The sequence below is a fragment of the Acartia tonsa genome, chromosome 15 (assembly GCF_053477335.1).
Source record: "Acartia tonsa isolate MP-2025a chromosome 15, ASM5347733v1, whole genome shotgun sequence".
Taxonomy (NCBI): Eukaryota; Metazoa; Arthropoda; class Copepoda; order Calanoida; family Acartiidae; genus Acartia; species Acartia tonsa.
In genome coordinates, this window is record NC_137274.1 from 19,876,260 (window position 1) to 19,900,605 (window position 24,346).

Below are 24,346 nucleotides of genomic sequence, written 5' to 3' on the forward strand. Positions count from 1 at the left end.
TTTTATTCACGTAGCTCTTCACATGGGAATCAACAAGGAAAAAATGTGCGCGCCTTTGTTTGTTTACAAGCTAAGCGCGGAGATAATTAGGAATGCCGCGTAACACACTCATTCTCTGGTGTAAGGAAAAGGGAATTAATGGGTTCGAACTTTCCAGGGAATACAAGAAAATCATTCCAACACAATGTGTAATGTACATTGAAAGTTAACATTTTAGTTATTAAAATGTTTGTCTCTATCTGTGGAAATATAAATATAAACAATCCATAAGTCAAATGGTCATAAGCAAAACCAAACCCTAACCTAAGGTTAAAAACCAAAACTTGTTTTCAGGGGTGTCTATGCTTTTTAATTTGGGGGGGTGAAAATTTTTAAGGGGGGGGGGTAATTTGTCGTTTGTGGGGGGGTATTTACCCCCTCCTAACTGGTTAGAAGTATCTGCAGCACCCCCAAGGTAGGGGTAAATTTTACATGGGGGGTAAAATGAAAAATATTTTTGCACCCCCAAATTCGTAATCACCCCTTTACCCCCTCCCCCCATTGGACGACCTTACTTGTTTTAAATGGTTGTTATTTTAAATTCATTACATTCAAACTTAAAGTTTGTGAATACGAGTAGACAGATTTAAAGATAAACCTAACCCTTCTACTATTTTTTTCAAAATAGATATGTAGCGGGAGTGTAAATATGTTTAAAATGTCAAAAAAGTGTATAAGACAATTGAGAATGAAAACTTCTGTTTTTAAAATATATATTTGGCCTGTACAAAGATGTTAGTTTGATAAAGTAGTCTTGGGTTTAGATGGATTAATAGCTTTTAAAAGTATTTTTTTAAAGGGAGGTGGTATTCTAAATGCTAAAGTTTTTTTGTAATTTTATGTAAAATATGTTAGATATAATTTCTTTCCAATGTTTTAAAATTCAAATAGTACACAAATGAGTAGGTTTTTATCCCCATCCCATTCCATTTCCTTTACTTTATTTCTTTTAACCAAACCCCAGCCTTATATTTTGACTCCGCCTATTTCCTTCCTTACAACCAAATCGTTTTCAATAATATCATACGAATATTAAATTAACAAGGATGACAACATCCATAAAAGCGAAGCACTGAAACGGTGGGACAAACGGACATCAACACTTGTACAGTGTCTAAACTGAATAATCAGAATATAAAAGTATAAGAGTCGAAGCAAAATTGTAAGTATTTTTCTTGAAAAACTGCTTGATACAGGATAATGTTTATGGACATACTTGATTTTAGAGTTGCTTTGCTTATAATATTGTTCTTTGTTGCCCCAGGAATCAATATACAAAAAATCAGATCAAACAGCTAATTAGATCACATAAAAATTAGTTGTTAAAAAAGTAGAAAAATCAACATGTTTAAAATGGACATACGGACATTCTGGTAATGGTTATAGAGTTGCTACGCTTTCTAAATCGTACCTAACTACTACAGGAATCATCATGCAAAGTTTGAAATCGATAGGACAATTCTAACATGCCTAAATTAACGAATAAAAGCTATCTATCTCGGACGGACGGACGGACTGACGTACGGACCGACCCTAATTATAGAAAAGCTTCGCTTTTAAAAATCATAAAATTAAAACCAGTTTTCTTTGTATGTGTGTGTGTGTGTGTAGCATTAAATTACAAATAGACTGCATTCCGCGGATAGTAAATCCAAATATTAATTCCGGTTTTGTTAATTGTGGTTTTTTTCATTTTAATATTCAAATAAAATTGTCTACATTACACATTTTTCCAGTATGGCTTTGAACCGATTCTAATCCCGCGGATATTAATCGGTTTCAAAGCCATGCTGAATATAAAATTACCCCTGTAGATTAAAATTATTGATTGGGCACTACTTTTCTGGAACCAACTAATCAAAATTGTATAGAAGTACCCAAAGTTTTTAAGCTAAATATAAGCGATAATGGTAGTAAAACTTTGGGTACCTGTGTAAATACACTCCAATGTATCAATGTAATTTACTGCTCAATGATCCCTACATCTCTGGGTATCGTGTGTCTACAAAAAGGTAGTGTCCAAACTTTTCCGCCGATCATTTTAATCTATAAAAGGGTTCCCGTTTTATAATTGTAATTGCGCATATTGTAAAGAGTTATCTTGCAAGTAAATTTATGTTTTTGATATTTGTCTACAATACAATACATTTTTTTTCAGTATGACTCAAAACCTATTAACCCTTACAGCTCGGGCCCCAATTCCCACCTTAATAGATCGGGGGGGGGGCTCCAAGAGCCCCCCCCTCTATCTCGGCTCCTGTTACAGATAAAGCCGTAAAATTTTTTTCTGGTGGTTCATGTGTATTTTTAGAGAAAATTACTTTTTCTAGTCATAGCAGCCAGGCCGCTCCTTAGCCGCTTTTTAGCGGCCAGCCGCTAAATTTTAAAACAGCTGTAGAGCGGCCAATTTTGCAGCTAGGATGACCAAATTTTAGGACGAACTTTTATTTTTCATAACAAAAAAATTACTTTTTCTGATCATCGCCAAAAAACGGCAAATAACGGAAACCGCCATTTTCGGCGGTTACGGCGGTAAAACGGCGGTTGGCGGCGCCGATTAATATTTTTATCTGTTTGACGTTGCTCAAGGATTTACCAAAAAAATTTATAGGACTCTAGCTGTAATAGAAGCCACGATATTCATGATATATGTCTGTAGTAAAAGCCGGACAAAAATCGGTCATAAAGTCGGTCAGGGAGCGGTCAAACGGTCAAAACACATTTTTTCTCAGAAGGTCATTGATATCTAAGTATTCACCAAAAAAATTTTAGGTTTCTCCTTATACACAAAAGTCATAATGTAGAAATTAAGATTTTTTTAGAATTTTTTTCTAATTTTGGTGCTACCCAACCGACTTTGACCGGACACCACGACCGACACAGACCAGATATCCTAATAAAATCAACTCTTGCCGACGTATAATTACTAAACTTAAAAAGTCATGAAGTCACAGCACTCCATCTTACCTACAAAAAAAATGAGATTGAAAAAACTAGAGGGGGGGGCTCTTGGAGCCCCCCCCCCGATCTGTAAGGGTTAAATCAAGAGGGAAAAATTACATTCGTAGCCACACTGAAATAGTTATTTATAGCATCGTATTATAAACACTAAACAGCTCCCCGTGGAATTAAAAATGTACAGTTGTAAGAGTAAAAATAATTTTAAAATAATGCATGGAAAAAATTATAATATACGATACATTAAATGATTTTTCAGTATGACTTAGAACTGGTTTTAATCCAGCGAATATTAATCGGTTTCGAAGCCATACTGAACAGTATTTTACTAGTCATACTATACCCCAACCTTATTTATACACATTGCAATTTCCCTCCCTCCCTTGGTATATATAAACAAACAGGGATGGAACAATTGACGAAAAATGTTATGAACTTAATTCTGCCAATAATAAAATTGGACAGAAAGAAAATGAGAGTAGAAATATCCAAGGAGGGAGGGGTCATTGGGCTGTTTATTTCACTAGTCCCCAAAGTTTTATAATAAAGTTATCTTATTCATTGGCTTAACAACTTTGGGGACTTTAATGAATTTTGATTAGTTGGTTGATTAAGTTAAGTGTCCAAACGTGTTAACCTCTAATTGTAATCTAGTTGTAAGTTTTAATTTGGTGTATTATCAATGGAGATGTACATCAATTTATCGGTCATTGTCTTATCCCTTTAGATCCCTGATAAATATCAGAAAAACAAGGATGAAAACATTCATAAAATCAACGCTCTGTACTGAACAATTGTAGAGTGTCAGAACTAAATAAGCATGATACTGTTTAAAGACGCTTCGAAACCGATTAATGTCCGCTGGATTAGAACCGGTTTTCAGTCATACTGAATTATGTATAGAATCGTATTAAAGACAATTTTTCCTTTAGATAAACAATATATATAGATAATAGCTGTAAATACATGATACATAATATAAGAATTACCTTTACAAAAATTTATTTCAGCTATGATGAAAGACAATTCCCAGAGAGGGCCAAAATTTCTGGATTCTATTTTGTATCTCACTAAGAATTTACTTTTGTTTAAAATAAGTGCGCATTTATAAACTTTACATAAAAAAAGATAAATAATTAATTTTTATTTCATTGATTATTTATCTTTAATATCATGCACAGTTTACATAAAGATTATATATATTAATTATCATTTGATATCTCACATTAATTAATTAACATTGTATTCAATTCACACTTTCAACAAACTTTCTACCTCCACAAACAAAACTAAACTAAACCAAGCGCTGGCTGTCCATAATGTACTGTACCGAGCTGACCGAAAACCAAACTAAACAGCGCTGGTTGACTATAATCTGACCTAAACGTACTGTCCCGCCCTCTAATCTATTTGCTGCACACCCTCTCATACCATTAAACGTTTACAAATATTTACAATTATATATAAGTGTATGATCAGATATTGCAAAAAAAGATTTTTGTTGAGGCAAAACTCATAAAAGTAGTCGTTTTACGGCCTTCTTAGAGAAATACAATATTGTAGAACTTGTCAGCACGGACCATAATTGACTTATGGTGGAAATGGCGTTTTTCTGTGGCAAAAAAAATCGAATATTTTTAACTCCTAAAAGTGGACTTGGGCGTCATTTTTCGGACATGACATGAAACTACTTTTTCCTTGAACTTTTAAAGCCCAACAAAAGTTGTTATTAGTAGCATCCACCTAGGACGCACCATTACAGCGGTAGTGGGATATATAAGGAACTTTTTTTAGTCTTTAGAAAAAAAATATATTTTAAAGTAAAAGGCAACCAAATTATTTTTGCGCTGTAATTGATCTATGTAAAATCTTTCCCTAGCAATCTCTCCCCCCCCATTTTACACATGAAAAAGTAAATTGTTCACCCAATTGTGCCATTTTTAGGTAAATTACTGATCAGCCATATAAATATAAAATGCTTACTTGTGTCAGCATTCTACAACAATATTGTCTGACCTATCCTCAGACAATTATAGTAAAAGTTGCTCATTTCAGAAGAATTGAAGAAAAAGTATCATTTGATATATAAGCCAAACAAGCAATAATTTATAAAGATTGCTTATAAGTAATATTCCTATAAAAAGTCCCCAAATTTGTTAAACCAACGAATGAGATAATGTTATTATAAAACTTTGGGGACCAGTGTAATAATTAGCCCATTGTCTCCTCTATCTTAGGACAGTGTAGTTATAGACTTTAGGTACGCATTTCCTACTTTAGGTACTTATCCTCAACTAAGTACGACATCAGGATGTAGCAACATTAGCGAGGCTGGCCTTGAGGGCTAAAACAATGATATCCCTGACAGCAAATGACTCAACCAAGAATCTTGCAGGACAGTATCAGTTAATTTTATCAGGGAGGGAGTGAACATTGGGTTCTTAATTACACTGGTCCCCAAAGTTTTATAATGACATTTTCTCATTTGTTAGTTTAACAATTAACTTTGGGACTTTTAATAAAAGTATGATTAGTTGAGTGTTCAAACATTTTAACTACTAAATTTAATCTACAGAAGGGGTAATTTTTTGTGCCATCATTGGTTATGTACATATATTCATCATTCATTATCTTATCCCTTTTGTATCCCTGAGTATCATTTCATATAATGCTATTTTGTTCAGGGATCTAAAGGGATAAGACAAGGGCAGATAAATTGTTGTTGTATATCCCTAATGATGATACACAAAATTAATGCATCTGTAGAATAATAAGTGGTTGAAATGTTAGACCACTCAACTTTATGAACCAATAATAACACAATAAATGTTTCCAAAGTTGGCAAGCCAACGATCAAGAAAACGTTATTATAAAACTTTCGGGAGTAGTGTATTAAAAAGCCCATGGTTCCTTTCCCTCCCTGTATTTTGTTTTTTGCTAGTGGTTACTCTACTAGAAGCCTCTCATAGGGGAGGGGGGAAGGGTGAATCAACTTTAACTTTCAATTTTTGGTCTATAAAGAAAAGGTAAAAAGCATCTTCCCAGGACCTATGAGATGCTACATTGTATAGGAGAACCATACTGGATCAGAGGTTAGAGAGATCCTATTGTGTTGAAAGACAAACTGACACTCTCATATAGACATCCTGTTACTTTTATATACGAAGAAACAAATATATGAATTGTTACTTCAATATATAGATAGATTACCATTACCATTACCTCGTAAGGGGGGGATTCCTCTTCGATTTAAGGGATCCTTTAGAGAATATAGAGCATCATCCATGTGTAATGGGATGCAATACTCTAACACCCAAGGATATTAGGTTAAGTAATATCCATCAGACAACCAACCCTTTAATTGTATGACCTTTGTATGAGAAGTCCTATCTGTGCATGGTATTTAGTTGCTGCACCTGTTTATGGGCCAAGGCTTTCCCCCTGCTCTTACTATTCATGTAAAGCACCTGACAGAGCAGCATTAGGAACCATTTTTAATGTCTATTGTTATGATGCTGGATCGGCCTGAGATTTGAACCTTGCACCTCCTTGGCGACAAGCAGATTTGCTATGTGTTGAGCCACAATTGCGGTTACTTAAATTGATAGATAGTAAAGTTTAAGTTTTAAAAGGAAAACTAAAAATTTATATAGTTGAAGAAAAAAAATGTTGCATTGTATCGTTTTAGATTTAGTATTTTTCTAGATATTCACATTTGTGGTTAAATTTATGAGCATTTTAAAAGGTTTGCCATTATTGTGGCTGAAGAGAAAACAATAAAGTTATGATTTTCTGCTTTTATACCAAAACACAAAATTTTAGAGTAGAGAAGAGTAGTTTAAATATCTTTAAAAAATGCTTTATGTGAAAAATTAAGATAACTCTTTTATAAAAAAATCTTTAAATTTCAATAGTAACCCATTAGTGACAAACCGGTTTTATCGCCCAGTTACCGAAAACCAAAAAAAATCCAGTTCCCAGTTTCTTAATTGCATCATTCTCAGTATGAATCCCCCCTCTACTACCCTGGTTTTCATTTCCCCCTGGAGCAGGCAATTTTGCTTACTTCCGTTTGCCGGTATAGCTCAACAAAATTTGAAAACCAAGAAAAACGAGATGATTTCAAAATACCCCTCCTAACTTTTTTGTTTATGTAGTAAAGTTGCTGATTTTTTTCGTGAAATTTAAAATTTATTGGCAACTACATCCATTTGTGAATTGTTTTTATTCAAACTATTATTTTTTATACAGTATGACCCACGAAAAAGTATTTTTTAGGGTGTAGAGCCCTTATTTCTTAATGTATCATTAAAAGTAGCAATTGTCCTTGTTCACTGTACAGTTCCACACAAGCATATATAAAAATATTTTATTTTATCTCCATTTACACCAGAGATTTTTAGTGCTAATGTTTTGAAAAAGTGACTGAGAAAAATATTTTTTTTGTTTTTTTAGAATTTTAGAACTGAAGAATGTTATACAAAGAAAACAAGTTAACTAATTATTTCTTTTTTATTCCACCAAAAAATATCAATTTTTAATGACAAAAAATACTACTAAATGAATTGACTATTTGCAAATTTCAAGCTATTTACTTACCCTTATTTATGAAAAGGATTAATTATGACTAATTATGACAGTTGCTCCACCCCTTTTTCTGACATCTCAATCCCTTAATAGGGGTTTAATTAAGCTTTTTAGATTATTTTCTTTATAACTTTTTTATTATTAAAGTTAGGATTATGAAACAAAAACAATTTTCCTTTTAAATTCATAAAGATATATTTGGTTTTTCAATCTAAAACAATTTTGCCTTATAGGTTTGTTATTCAAAATATCATTAAGCTAAAAAGACTCAAAAAATATGTATAAAAAAATGCTTTTAACTTAAAACCTAAATTTTTTATTTCATTTTTGTATAAAGTTTCTGCTAGTAACAAAAATAAAAGGATTTCTACCTTAATTTTGGTAAAAAAGTTGTTTCATGTTAAAAGTTACTTTTTGCTGAGTCACTTTTTCAAAACTTTAGCTCTAAAAATTTCCGGTGCTTATGAAGGAAAAAATTTAAATTTTTACATATGCTTGTGTGGAAATGTACAGAGAACATGGACAAATGCTACTTTTAATGATAATTAAAAAATAAGGGCTGTACACCCTAAAAAATACTTTTTTGTGGGTCATACTGTATGATTTTTGTATTGTTTTTTTACGTGCTATATAGGTCCGCCTTGGCACGAGTACAGATACCTGCAAGTTTTATTGCCCAGGTCAGCATGAGTAAAGATACCCGTCAACATATAGATATCAACGTTTTAAAACTCCTAGCAAATGGGCCTTTTGAACCGAAAAGGGTGGCACCTATAGCCAAAACACTAAATGTGATAAAAATCGTTTCATATTTTACTTGTAGATAAATTACATGAGGTTATGTAGTTTTCAATTACGGATCGAATCGTAGTGTAAAAATGGACGCCAGATTCGGAATCTCCGACCCCAAATTGTGTGGAAAAAATGTCTTTAATTTTTCATATAGGCCCTATGGGAGCTATAATATCAAAAAACATTTTTTGTGACGTTGAGGGTGGTCCTTTGTCATTTTTTCACAGTTCTTGATTAAGATGCTTTTGCAGTAAAAGAATATTTTTTAATGATGTAGCTTAAAATACAAAGAAAAAAAACCTTTTTATTTGACAACAAAATCTATAAAGAATTTTATTTATAAAACATTTAATTACCTACAAATTATAGATAGATTATGAGTTTATATCTTAATCTGTCCATCAGATTGAAGGATTATAGAAATATTATCAGAGATATTGAAAAAGACCTTTTTTAAGTGTAATGTATTTTATTACAGAGAACAAGGTTGTATAATTATTTTTTTTGTATTCATTCTTGTTGTATCAGAAAATCAGAAAACCCAGTTTATTCTGAATCCCCCTGCATATTGTGACATGTTTATATGAAAAGAAAATTATATTTCTTAACAGCAAATATTACCCTTGATGTCTTCATTCAAAAATAGTTATAAAGTTCTTTGTCTGGTTTTCAGCGGTTTTAAGACTTAAAATAAATTTTAAATCATCAAGAGGTGTATTATATCTATAAATATCATGTGCTGATTCCTGCTTTTGTCTCAGATAAAAAATGTCCAAAATTGACCCACCCTAATGTATAAACATGAGTCTAGGGGTAAATATACACAATTAGTAAAAAAAAGATCATGGTCCTTTGTTATTAAACATGGCAAGAGATGGGCCAACTGAAATTACATGGATACTGATAAAAATAAAAACCTGTTTTTAACTTTGTTATTGTATTTATATTAAATGAATGATATGTCTTATTTTATCAATTTCTTGTAACTAAACAATGGTTTGATTAAACCAGCTACTTTGTCAAAAAGCTTAGTTTTAGCATAAGAAGGAAAAAAGACAAATAACCGCACATTTATATAATCAAAAAAAAAATTTCCAATCTTTGCTTGAGATTTGGATTGCAGAAATAGCCATTTTTAGGAAATGAAAGCACATTTTTTCTGTATTTTTAATATATTATTAATGAGATAATTTTAAGGTTTGAAAAAAACAAGCTTATTTGGCTACCATACCAAATCATACAATTTTTTGAAAAATTACTTGTAAGCAACCAATGAAAAATTTTGCTTGTTTGGCTTATATAAAAAATCATGCTATTTTTTGATAAATTACTTTTAAAGGACACCTGCAAGAAATACCACACTTTAACTGCTGAAAGACTGCCACAATTAGACCCATTACCCCAAATTTAAAGCCTTTAGCTTTAACAACAAAAAAGTTCTAGGCATTTCAAAATAGCATTTTATGTACAATGAAAATTTTGAAAGATTTTCAATGCTCATAAAAGAAAAAACAATATTAAATTACGTCACCTAGACTCAATATTATATCCTTATCTTTGTCAGAAACTTAGATTGCCAGTAACTGATTACATTTTTTCAATAAAAACACCACATTTCATAGTTAAAATCTATGAAAAAATCTGATTTAAATTGCATTTGTAAACAAAAATCATAGGGTAAATAAAGGGGAAAAATTATACAAGCTCAGCTGTGATTGGTTTCTTAGCTGATTCAGCCTTCTGATTGGCTACCGTACACTCAGTACAATGCAAGTTAAACATAATTTTTTTCAATGATTTTGACTATAAAAATGGGTATTTTTATTGTAAAAATATAATTAGTTACTGGCAACCTAATTTTATGACAAAAATAAGCTTATAATTTTGTTTCTAGGCCACGTAGTTTAATTTCAAAATTTCTAACATTAGTATTAAAATTCTTTCAAAATTTTCATTGTACACAAAATGTCATTTTGAAATGCCTAGAAATCTTTTGTTATAGAAGCTGAAGGCTTCAAATTTGGGGTATTGGGTCTACTTGTGGCAGTCTTTCAGCAGTTAAAGTGTGATGTTTCTTGCAGGCTTCCTTTAAGCAATCATTCACAATTATTGCTTATTTGACTTACATACCAAATCATGAAATTTTTTTATAAATTACTTTTAAGCAATCAATGAAAAATTTTTCTTATTTGGCTTGTATACCAAATCATGCATTTTTTTTGGTAAATTACTTATAAGCAATCAATGAAAGATTTTGCTTATTTGGCTTATATACCAAATCATGCTATTTTTTGTTACATTACTTATAAGCAATCAATGAAAGTTTTGGCTTATTTTTCTTATATACAAAATCATGCAATTTTTTGGTCATTTACTTATAAGCAATCAATCAATATAAATGCTTATTTGGCTTATATACCAAATCATGCAAATTTTTGGTAAATTACTTATAAGCAATCAATCACAATAAATGCTTATTTGGCTTATATACCAAATCATACATTTTTTTGATAAATTACTTATAAGCAATCAATGAAAGTTTTGGCTTAGTTGGCTTATATATCAAATCATGCAATTTTTTCATAAATTACTTACAAGCAATCAATTACAATAAATGCTTACTTGGCTTACATACCAAATCATGCTATTTTTTTTATAAATTACTTATAAGCAATCAATCACAATAAATGCTTATTTGGCTTATATACCAAATCATGCAGTTTTTGATAAATTACTTATATGCAATTAATCACAATAAATGCTTATTTGGCTTATATACCAAATCATGCAAATTTTTGGTAAATTACTTATAAGCAATCAATCACAATAAATGCTTATTTGACTTGTATACCGGATCATGCATTTTTTTGGTAAATTACTTATAAGCAATCAATGAAAGTTTTGGCTTAGTTGGCTTATATATCAAATCATGCAATTTTTTCATAAATTACTTATAAGCAATCAATGAAAGTTTTGGCTTATTTGGCTTATAAACAAAATCATGCAATTTTTTGGTAAATTACTTATAAGCAATCAATCACAATAGATGCTTACTTGGCCTACATACCAAATTATGCTATTTTTTGATAAATTACTTATAAGCAATCAATGAAAGTTTTGGCTTATTTGGCTTATATACCAAATCATGCATTTTTTTGATAAATTACTTATAAGCAATCAATGAAAGTTTTGGCTTAGTTGGCTTATATATCAAATCATGCAATTTTTTCATAAATTACTTACAAGCAATCAATCACAATAAATGCTTACTTGGCTTACATACCAAATCACGCTATTTTTTGATAAATTACTTATAAGCAATCAATGAAAATTTTAGCTTATTTGGCTTATAAACAAAATCATGCAATTTTTTGGTAAATTACTTATAAGCAATCAATCACAATAAATGCTTACTTGGCTTACATACCAAATCATGCTATTTTTCGATAAATTACTTATAAGCAATCAATGAAAGTTTTAGCTTATTTGGCTTATAAACAAAATCATGCAATTTTTTGGTAAATTACTTATATGCAATCAATCACAATAAATGCTTACTCGGCTTACATACCAAATCATGCTATTTTTTGATAAATTACTTATAAGCAATCAATGAAAGTTTTGGCTTATTTGGCTTATAAACAAAATCATTCAATTTTTTGTTAAATTACTTATAAGCAATCAATCACAATAAATGCTTATTTGGCTTATATACCAAATCATGCATTTTTTTGATAAATTACTTACAAGCAATCAATCACAATAAATGCTTATTTGGCTTACATACCAAATCATGCTATTTTTGACAAATTACTTATAAGCAATCAATGAAAGTTTTGACATATTTGGCTTATATACCAAATCATGCATTTTTTGATAAATTACTTATAAGCAATCAATGAAAACTTTGGCTTATTTGGCTTATATACCAAATTATGCAATTTTTGTTATAAATTTCTTATATGCAATTAATCACAATAAATGCCTTTTTGGCTTATATACCAAATCATGCAATTTTTTTATAAATCACTTATAAGCAATCAATGAAAATTATTGCTTATTTGGCTTATATACCAAATCACGCAATTTTTTTGATAAATCACTTATAAGGAATCAAGCACATTTGTTTCTTATTTGGCTTATATCATCCAAATCTTCTCTTTTTTTCATAAACTGCTTACAGGAAGGAAGGGATTAATTATTACTCCTCCTCCTTTTTCTTCAATTCATCTTATATAAGCCACTTTTACTATAAATGACTGAGTATTTATTTACTCCACCCTCATTTAACTCACAAGTCAGACCAAATTGTTGTTGAATGCTAATATAAGTAAGCAATTAGTATTTTTATGGCTTATCAGTAATTTACCACAAAAATGGCTCAATGGCACATTTAAGTAAGCCAAAAAAAATGTTAATTGCTTACTTACACGGATTGGGATTACTAGGGTCAATTTATTTAAATAAACAGCAAATATTTTTTCCTTTAGCATTTTTAAAATTCACTTCATCATGCTCCTGTTGACTTATAAAGTCTTAAAAAGTGTGGATTTGGATTGTCCATTGAATGTAGATAGGTTTAGGCACCTTAACTGTCCAATTTGGTCAATTTGGAGCAATATTAGAAAGATTTACATGAAGATACTTGAAATTTGCTCTAAAATAACTAATTTTTTATTTTAACTTTTTGCTGTGTAAAAGATGATTTTACAACAATACTTTGAAAAAAGATATCTCAAAAAGTATTAGAGCTAGAAAAATGTTAGAGACCTTTTTAGAAAGCTCCAATATCTATCATTTCAACTGTAATGTGAGCGAATTTGCATGATAAACATGAAAGGCAAAATAAGACAATAAAGCAGGTTAGGTGAAGGTGGTCTAAAAATATAAGTAAAATTTGATCACCAAAAGTAATTTTAAAATTTTCTACTATGGGAAGGTACTAACTCAATTTAGGGAAAGCAAGTTCTGAACTCACCATAAGGTCCCAGTACATCCTGTGTAAACCATTTCTGCGGGGGTTTTTTTCTAACCTAACACGCCTTCGGGTGGGGTGTGCCCATTCTCCTCTCAACTCCTTCATTTTTATGACGTCACATTAGACAGACACATAATTCTATGATACAATATTTAACATTACGCCCTTTACACGCCTCTAAGGGCACTTTAAGTGGGGTCGACCCCAGAGAGAGAGGGGGGACATTTGACTGTTTATTACACTAGTTTTATAATAATATCTTTGGGGACATTAGTGAATTTTGATTCATTAAGTTAAGTGTTCAAACGTTTCAACCACTAATTTTAATATACAGAAAGGGTGATTTTGTGAAACATTATTGGGGATTTACATAATATTATCGGCCATTGTCTTATCCCTTCTAGATTCCTGGGTCAAGTTTTTACTATTTATTTATTTTTAAGGATTAAAAAGTAGAATTTTTTTTGGGAGTAAGTTTTTTTCTAGAGGCGATTTCTCTTACAAAGGGTTATGGTACCCTCCCTCAAAATAGTTATAAAACTTCCTAGGACATATGGGAAGATTTACTGTAAAGAAAAGAATAATTTAATGTTAATAGCTATCTATTACGTAAGGCCATCCATCTGTAATGTTTTTGTTTCTACTAACCTGGGCAGAATTATGTATATTGTTATTCTGTCATGTTTTTGTTTCTACTAACCTGGGCAGAATTATGTATATTGTTATTCTGTAATGTTTTTGTTTCTACTAACCTGGGCAGAATTATGTATATTGTTATTCTGTAATGTTTTTGTTTCTACTAACCTGGGCAGAATTATCAAACTAATGAATACCATACACAGGGGGGTGGCTACAGACAATCTAAATATAGATAGGTGGATAGATAGATTGATAGATAGATAGATTGATAGATAGATTGATAGATAGATTGATAGATAGATTGATAGATAGATTGATAGATAGATTGATAGATAGATTAATAGATAGATTGATAGATAGATTGATAGATAGATTGATAGATAGATTGATAGATAGATTAATAGATAGATTGATAGATAGATTGATAGATAGATTGATAGATAGATTAATAGATAGATTGATAGATATATTGATAGATATATTGATAGATAGATTGATAGATAGATTGATAGATAGATTGATAGATAGATTGATAGATAGATTGATAGATAGATTGATAGATTGATAGATTGATAGATAGATTGATAGATAGATTGATAGATAGATTGATAGATAGATTGATAGATAGATTGATAGATTGATAGATTGATAGATTGATAGATAGATTGATAGATAGATTGATAGATAGATTGATAGATTGATTGATAGATAGATTGATAGATAGATTGATAGATAGATTGATAGATAGATTGATAGATAGATTGATAGATAGATAGATAGATAGATAGATAGATAAATAGATAGATAGATAGATAGATAGATAGATATATAGATAGATAGATAGATAGATAGATAGATTGATAGATAGATTGATAGATAGATTGATAGATAGATTGATAGATAGATTGATAGATAGATTGATAGATAGATGGATAGATAGATGGATAGATAGATCGATAGATAGATTGATAGATAGATGGATAGATAGATCGATAGATAGATTGATAGATAGATTGATAGATATATTGATAGATATATTGATAGATATATTGATAGATAGATTGATAGATAGATTGATAGATAGATTGATAGATAGATTGATAGATTGATAGATTGATAGATAGATTGATAGATAGATTAATAGATAGATTGATAGATAGATTGATAGATAGATTGATAGATAGATTAATGGATAGATTGATAGATATATTGATAGATATATTGATAGATAGATTGATAGATAGATTGATAGATAGATTGATAGATAGATTGATAGATAGATTGATAGATTGATAGATTGATAGATTGATAGATAGATTGATAGATAGATTGATAGATAGATTGATAGATAGATTGATAGATAGATTGATAGATTGATAGATTGATAGATTGATAGATAGATTGATAGATAGATTGATAGATAGATTGATAGATAGATTGATAGATAGATTGATAGATAGATTGATAGATAGATTGATAGATAGATTGATAGATAGATTGATAGATAGATTGATAGATAGATTGATAGATAGATTGATAGATAGATAGATAGATAGATAGATAGATAAATAGATAGATAGATAGATAGATAGATAGATATATAGATAGATAGATAGATAGATAGATAGATAGATAGATAGATAGATAGATAGATAGATAGATAGATAGATTGATAGATAGATTGATAGATAGATTGATAGATAGATTGATAGATAGATTGATAGATAGATTGATAGATAGATTGATAGATAGATGGATAGATAGATGGATAGATAGATCGATAGATAGATCAATAGATAGATTGATAGATAGATGGATAGATAGATAGATAGATAGATAGATAGATTGATTGAAAGATAGATAAATAGACAAAGAGATAGATAGATAGATACCTTGATAGCATCGATGATAGTTTGAATATCATATTTCCTATCACACAAATTGACCAATGTATTTGTCATCCTAAACAAGTGAACAAGATATATTGGGGGTATAGTCCCATTCGTGACATTCCCTCTTAAGGGGCGTTTCATCATATTTTTGTATTTCTAGCCCCTGCAGGGGTTCTAACCCTGCAGGGCCAATTGCCAAGAGCTACTATGAAAATACGATTAAATGCAATCAAAATACAATTGGGATGTTTTTAAATCAACGAATAAGAAAACGTTGTTATAAAACTTTGGGGACTACTGTAATAAAGATCCCAATATCCCCTCCCTCCATGGGCATATTTAGTACCTGAGAGGATTACCTTGTAAGGGCAGGATTCTCCTTCGATTTAAGATATTATCTAGAGAATCCAGAGCATCATCCATGTGTAATGGGATGCGATACTCTAACACCAAAGGTTATTAGGTTAATTAACAGCCATCAGACAACCAACCCTTTCATTGCACGACCTTTATCTGAGAAGTCCTAACTTTGCATGGTAGTGAGTTGCGCCTGTTTATGGGCAAAGGCATTCCCCCTACTCTTACTATTAATGTTGTGCACCTGACATAGCAGCCGCATAAACCATTTTAACGTCTTTGGTTATGACGCGATGTCAGTCTGAGATTCGAAACTATCGCCTTTCCTGCGACGAGCGAATCCGCTACGTGCTGAGGGTTTACCTGAGAGCATAGTCGTTCATGCCAAGATTGAAACAAGTGGCATGGAACTCATCAACAGCTGCAAAGTAACATTTCTTATGGTGTCTAAACATTTAAAGAGATTATGAAGTAACATTTCTTATGGTGTCTAAACATTTAAAGAGATTATGAAGTAACATTTCTTGTGGTGTCTAAACATTTAAAGAGATTATGAAGTAACATTTCTTGTGGTGTCTAAACATTTAAAGAGATTATGAAGTAACATTTCTTGTGGTGTCTAAACATTTAAAGAGATTATGAAGTAACATTTCTTGTGGTGTCTAAACATTTAAAGAGATTATGAAGTAACATTTCTTGTGGTGTCTAAACATTTAAAGAGATTATGAAGTAACATTTCTTATGGTGTCTAAACATTTAAAGAGATTATGAAGAAACATTTATTGTGGTGTCTAAATATTTAAAGAGATTATGAAGTAGCATTTTTTGTGGTGTCTAAACATTTAAAGAGATTATAAAGTAACATTTATTGTGGTGTCTAAACACTTAAAGAGATTATGAAGCCATGTTTAAATAGGGATGACAACAAACAAAAAAGTGAAGCTCTAAAACAGTAGGACAAACATACATTAACAACGAGTGCCAGAACTGAAAAATCAAAACATGCATAAGTGTTGAATAAAAATTGTAAGTAAATTTGTTGAAACTGCTGAAATACAGGATGATATTTTTTATCGGGGCCATTTTTTAAATAGTAGAGGTAACACCTTCTAAAATATTTTCTTGGATCCCTGGGAAACTTTATTGTAAAGGAGAACCATATTGGTTCAGTGGTTAGTGAAATCTTTCAATAAAAACAGACATACATTAAGATATAAGGGCTAGAGGCTACGCCCCTTTAGGCCTGCCAGGGAGGGGTGAAGTTTAATTCCCACCACAAAATCATATATATAGGCATGAGTTGCTTATAGAACTTACTCTTTAAGAGGAACATTATCATGGAGGACATGGTTAGCTTCATCACCATCAACATCACCATTGGCAACTGTCAGAACTAGATTCACCAAATCTTGAACTGTTTGCATCATAAACTAAAATAAATATAGACAGTCAAGATTATTCCAGGAATCTAAAAGGATAAGAAATTGACCAATAAATTGTTGTACATCCCAAATGATGATAAAATTACCCCTTTTGTAGATTGAAATTAGTGGTTGAAACTTTTGAACACTTATGAGCCAACCAATCAAAATTTAGCAGTCCCCAAAGTTGTTAAGCCAATGAATAAGAAACGTTATTATAAAGCTTTGGGGACTAGTGTACAAAAAAGCCCATTGTCCCCTCTCGCTCTGAGAGAATTCTATTATTGGAACAATTCATCCACTTTATTGGTTAAACAGTGTACACTTTTGTTATAAAAGGGCAGTTATTTGTTGAATTAACCATATGACAAGTCAGCTTTATATCAGGTATATAAAGGAATAAGAAATTGACCGATAAATTGATGTGCATCCACAATGATGATAAAATCACCCCTTTTGTAGATTGAAATTAGTGGTTGAAACGTTTGAACACTAATGAGCCAACCAATCAAAATTTAGCAAAGCCCCCAAAGTTGTTAAGCTCATGAATAAAAAAACGTTAATATAAAACTTTGGGGACTAGTGTACAAAACAGCCCATTGTCCCTCTGAGAGAATAAAAGGGTATTTGTTTAATTAACCATATAACAAGTCAGCTTTATACAAAGGGATAAGACAATGGTTGATAAATCGATGTAGATCCCCAATGATGATACACATAGTAACCCCTTCTGAAGATTAAATCTTTTTTGGTTGAAACAATTAAACACTTAACTTAATTTACCAACCATTCAAAAGTCCCCAAATTTGCTAGGCCAGTGTATAAGAAAACGTCATTATAAAACTTTGGGGACTAGTGAAATATCCTCCTAAGATATGCGCTAATTTATGTTATGAACAAATTATGCCCTTATCTTCCAAAATCTGTACACAATCTCAACCAATGACATGTCTGGAATGTACCTCATCTATTATCTCTCTAGATCATATCTATTCTCTAGTATAAATTAAAACAATTAAACAATTAAAACTAATACCTTTCTGTTTGACTGAATCTTTGCCAATTCCATTCTAAAACAAAAAAAATCAACCTTTGATCAAAAATTTACAATTTTACAATTGAAGTGATATATTCAAAACAACATATTTTGTCTGAAAGTTTTATTAGAACTAGTCATTTAATTTACTGTATATTATTCTAGTTTTCAAAGTGGTTAGCTTTTGATAATGGATTTATTATTATTTGGATAAGGGGCTAAAGGCCAAGGCTAACAAAAGGCTATTAAAATTGTGATTTTATTTTAATATTCATGGAATATTGTCTATAATGCAATGCTATACATGATTTTTATGTATGGCTTAGAACCGGTTTTATCTAGCAGATATTAACTTACTGAGCTTGTTGCTTCTGGTCTGCTGGTACAGCTGGATCGCTGAGAACCCGGGTCAGGATCTCCACAGGAACCTCGGGGCCAGGAACTGCTGTACGTCCACAGGACAACCAGGAAGGTGGCACCTTGATAATATACAGGTAGTATTATCAGAGAAAAGAGGGATAAATTATATATAACACAGAGAGTGATCCTTGGGGTACACCATAAAATTATATATAACACTAAGAGTGATCCTTGAGGTACACCATAAAATTATATATAACACTAAGAGTGATCCTTGAGGTACACCATAAAATTATATATAACACTAAGAGTGATCCTTGAGGTACACCATAAAATTATATATAACACTAAGAGTGATCCTTGAGGTACACCATAAAATTATATATAACACAGAGAGTGTTCTTTGTGGTACACCATAAAGTTATACAGCATGACCCTCGAAAAAGTATTTTTAAGCATCTGCAGCCCTTATTTCTCAATGAATTATTAAAAAATGCATATGTCCTTGTTCTCTATAGTATTCCACGTAAGTAGATATAAAGATATTTTTTTTACCTCCATTAACACCGGAGATTTTTAGTGCTAAAGTTTTGAAAAAGTGACTGAGGAAAAAGTAACTTTTAACATGAAACGACTTTTTTAGCAAAATTAAGCTAGAAATCCTTTTATTTTTGTTACTAGCAGAAACTTTATACAAAATGAAATAAAAAATTTAGTTTTTGAGTAAAAAGCATTTTTTTACACATATTTTTTGAGTCTTTTTAGTTTAATGATATTTTGAAAAACTTACTTATTAGGCAAAATTGTTTAAGATTAAAAAACCAAATAAATCTCTATGAATATAGCAGGAAAATTGTTTTTGTTTCACAATCCTAACTTTAATAACAAAAAAGTTATAAAGAAAATAAAAATAAACATAATGATTTTTTAGTCTAAAAAGCTTAATTTACCCCCTATTAAATTATTGAGATGTCAGAAAAGTAGGCGGAGCAACTGTCATAATTAATCCTTTTCTATAAATAAGGGTTAATAAATAACCTAAAATTTGCAAATAATCAATTCATTCAGTAGTATTTTTTGCAATTAAAAATTTATATTTTTTGGTGGAATAAAAAAGAAATATTTAGTTAACTTGTTTTTCTTTGTGTCTCATTATTCAGTTGCCAGAAAAAACATAATATAACCATCCAAAAAATAAGAGAAACAAAAAAAAATTCTTTTTCTCAGTCACTTTTTCAAAACTTTAGCTCTAAAAATCTCCGGTGTTAACGGAGGTAAAAAAAATATTTTTATATCTACTTACGTGGAATACTATAGAGAACAAGGACATATGTATTTTTTAATAATTCATTGAGAAATAAGGGCTGCAGATGCTTAAAAATACTTTTTCGAGGGTCATGCTGTATATAACACAGAGAGTGATCCTTGAGGTACACCATAAAATTATATATAACACTAAGAGTGATCCTTGAGGTACACCATAAAATTATATATAACACTAAGAGTGATCCTTGAGGTACACCATAAAATTATATATAACACTAAGAGTGATCCTTGAGGTACACCATAAAATTATATATAACACTAAGAGTGATCCTTGAGGTACACCATAAAATTATATATAACACAGAGAGTGTTCTTTGTGGTACACCATAAAGTTATATATAACACAGAGAGTGATCCTTGAGGTACACCATAAAATTATATATAACACTAAGAGTGATCCTTGGGGTACACCATAAAATTATATATAACACTAAGAGTGATCCTTAAGGTACACCATAAAATTATATATAACACTAAGAGTGATCCTTAAGGTACACCATAAAATTATATATAACACTAAGAGTGGTCCTTGGGGTACACTATAAAATTATCCTTATATAAAGGTAACAGGATGTGTGTGTGTATTAAAAAGGTGGCATCTCAAATGATACACAAAACCACCCCTTGTGTGGATTACAATTAGTGGCTGAAATCTTTAGACACTCAACTTAATCAACCAGCTAATCAAATTACATAAACGCTCCCAAAGCCAACGAATAAGAAAATGATATTATTATAAACAGCCCAATGTCTCCGCCCTCCCTAATAAAAAATGTTGTTGTAATTATAATTTTATTTAATTATTTAAGTAAGTGTTTTGATTCAAAAGTCAAAGAGTAAAAGATAAGTTAAAATAAAATTGACATAGAAACTCAATTTTTTTTCATTTATTTTTTAAGAATTGTCTTATCTTTGAAATAACAAATAATTACGTCTTTTTAAACAAATATTAGGTTTACTAAACAATATTTTTTTTTGGAAATAAATATAGAGAGAGGTGACAATGGACTGTAAATATATCTTCCCCCAATAAAAATCCCCTCCCTCCCTGTATTATCTCTATGCTGTCATGATAAAGGTGTCCAATCTTTTCCACCAATAATTTCAATCTACATAAGAGGAAGTATATGGGGGGGGGGGGGCAATGATTTATCATTTAGCGAGCTCTAGCAGAACATAAAATATTTTCTTTTAAACCTATGTTAAGATCAGATGTTGATAAAAATCTAAAAGGCCTCTTGGAGAGGTGGAGGTAACCTCCCTCAAAATAGTTACAAACCAGCCCAGGACCTATGTAATCCTACACTATAAAGGAGAACCTTCCGTACAGACACACAGACACAGTTCCTGTTACTTAATTATAAGGACTAGTGGCTGCGCCCCTAGCATCTAGGGGCTCTATGTTCGAAGGAATATGGAAGGTTAGAAAAATATCCAGACTTTATATAAGTATGTAATAGCCTAAAACCATCCCTGAACCATTAAGAATTTTCCATAAAAAGGAGGACCATATCGGTTCAGCAGTTAGCGAGATCCTTCCCTACAGACAAAAATAGCTTACTACTTTATATTATAGGATTGTCTTATCCCCTTAGATCCATGATTGATCAGACCAGGACATGATTGCAACAGTATCCAAACTTTTCCACCAATATTAAATTGTTACCGGCACAGGATTGATATCTGCCATGGACTCTCCCTGGAACATTCCAACTGGCATCTTACTTATACTCATGTCACCTGACAATAGATTTATTATTATAGATGGATAATTCCAACTGGCATCTTACTTATACTCATGTCACCTGACAATACATTTATTATTATAGATGGATAACAAACAGGGAAAGAGATAAAGGAGACAATTGGGCTTTTTTAATACACTAGTCCCCAAAGTTTTAAAATAACGTTATCTTATTTGTTGGACTGGTTTAAATCTTATAATTGTTCATTTTTGTATCCGCGGAAAGCTATTTATAATACGCTGCAAGAAATAACTATTCCCTCATAGTATCTTATCAAGCATAGAACCAATCTCCCCCCCCCCCCTCCCTCTCTTAATCTTATAATTATACATTTTTATATTCGTAAGAAAAGGTATTAATATGATGCTAGACATAATTTTTCAGTATGGCTGATAAATAGTTCTAATCCACCGGATATTAAGCAGTTTTAAAGCAATACGGGAATAGTTATTTCTCGCATTGTATTATAAACAACTTTCCGCGGATATAGAATGTACAATTATAAGATTTAGACCAGTTTTTTTAGCCCCGAGGTGCCAAAGACTGGTTTGAATCTTATGATTATACATTTTTATATTCATAGAAAGCTATATATAATACGATGCTAGACATAGTTTTTTCATATGGCTTATCCACTGGAATTGAATGAATATGAGAAAGAGTTTTACCAAATTGGCAGACAGTGCTGGTGTTGGTCTCCTTCTTAACAATCTTATACTGCTCCTCTAGAGTTTCTTTCTCCAGGTCTTCTTTATCAGAATCTTCCAGCCACTTGAATAAAGGATTATTTTAGTAATGAGTTCCAGGGATCTAAAGGGATAAGATAGTGGTCAATAAATTGATGTACATTCACAATGATTATAACCAAATTATCCCTTCTGTAGATTACGATTAATGGTTGAAATGTTTTTAACACTCAACTTAACAAACTAACCAATCAAAATTGACTAAAAGACCGTAAAATTATTTAGTTGATCAATAAGAAAATGATAGGTCCCCAAAGTTTAATGATAACATTTTCTTATTTATTTCTTATTCATGCCACAAGGTCTGCTGTCCCTGCTGCCAGCGTGTTCTATTAATGTCTGCTGCAAGAACTCTGTAATTTGTGGCTCCGATTACCACACTAGCAAGCATAGGAGGAAGTTGTGGCATTACATGGATCTGTCTACTTTGCATGGATCTGTCTACTTTGCACGGATCTGTCTACTTTGCATGGACCTGTCTACTTTGCATAGATCTGTCTACTTTGCATAGATCTGTCTACTTTGCATGTATCTGTCTACTTTACATATTTCTGTCTACTTTGCATGGATCTGTCTACTTTGCATAGTTCTGTCTACTTTGCATAGTTCTAATGTCTGCTGCAAGAACTCTGTAATTTGTGGCTCCGATTACCACACTAGCAAGCATAGGAGGAAGTTGTGGCATTACATGGATCTGTCTACTTTGCATGGATCTGTCTACTTTGCACGGATCTGTCTACTTTGCATGGATCTGTCTACTTTGCATAGATCTGTCTACTTTGCATGGATCTGTCTACTTTGCATGTATCTGTCTACTTTACATAGATCTGTCTACTTTGCATGGATCTGTCTACTTTGCACGGATCGGTCTACTTTGCATAGATCTGTCTACTTTGCATGGATCTGTCTACTTTGCACGGATCTGTCTACTTTGCATGGATCTGTCTACTTTGCATAGTTCTGTCTACTTTGCATGGATCTCTCTACTTTACATAGATCTGTCTACTTTGCAGAGATCTGTCTACTTGGCATATAAATAAAATCAAATACCTTAATAGAGTAAACATCCCCAAGGAAAGTCTTTCTGGCAGGATCATAGTAGCAAGCATAGGAGGAGGTGGTGGCGTTGCTGGCGGTTGTGGCAAACACATTCATAGCATCATTACCACCATCAAGAAACCCCTTAACAACAACATATTTACATTATCCATTAAAAGACCAGTCTTTAATTCACATAGTAAAATTAATTTTAGCCTATGGGTTTTTTTTGAGTTTTATCTCAAGCATAAAATCAATGATTTTTTAACTACAAAAATACAAGTTGAAATTTGATTTTAGACAAAATAACCAAAATAATTTTCTAAAAAATGAATTTTTCATGGAGATCAGACTTTTGAAAATTTCTTCACATGTCTAAAATTTGTCTAAGACTAAGTATTTGAGCCAAGGATTAAGATGATGTTGTTATAA

At 31.2% G+C, this 24,346-nt stretch overlaps 1 protein-coding gene across 4 annotated transcripts in view; it reads right to left on the reverse strand.

Moving 5' to 3' along the window:
* The window catches only part of LOC145307330 (legumain-like), a 53,482-nt gene that overhangs the window by 20,172 nt on the left and 8,964 nt on the right, over window positions 1-24,346 (reverse strand). For 2 of the 4 annotated variants that reach the window (XM_080149711.1, XM_080149712.1), the window contains exons 11-19: window positions 23,927-24,058; window positions 22,799-22,901; window positions 22,052-22,125; window positions 19,057-19,178; window positions 18,700-18,733; window positions 17,560-17,672; window positions 16,606-16,689; window positions 15,886-15,955; window positions 14,156-14,215 (exon numbers count right to left, since the gene is read on the reverse strand). In XM_080149711.1, the coding sequence (XP_080005837.1) occupies window positions 14,177-14,215; window positions 15,886-15,955; window positions 16,606-16,689; window positions 17,560-17,672; window positions 18,700-18,733; window positions 19,057-19,178; window positions 22,052-22,125; window positions 22,799-22,901; window positions 23,927-24,058 (771 nt within the window). In that variant the 3' untranslated portion in view covers window positions 14,156-14,176. Of the gene's footprint in view, window positions 1-14,155; window positions 14,216-15,885; window positions 15,956-16,605; window positions 16,690-16,889; window positions 16,948-17,559; window positions 17,673-18,699; window positions 18,734-19,056; window positions 19,179-22,051; window positions 22,126-22,798; window positions 22,902-23,926; window positions 24,059-24,346 lie in introns of those variants that run through there. The other 2 variants (XM_080149710.1, XM_080149713.1) reach the window with 2 other exon arrangements.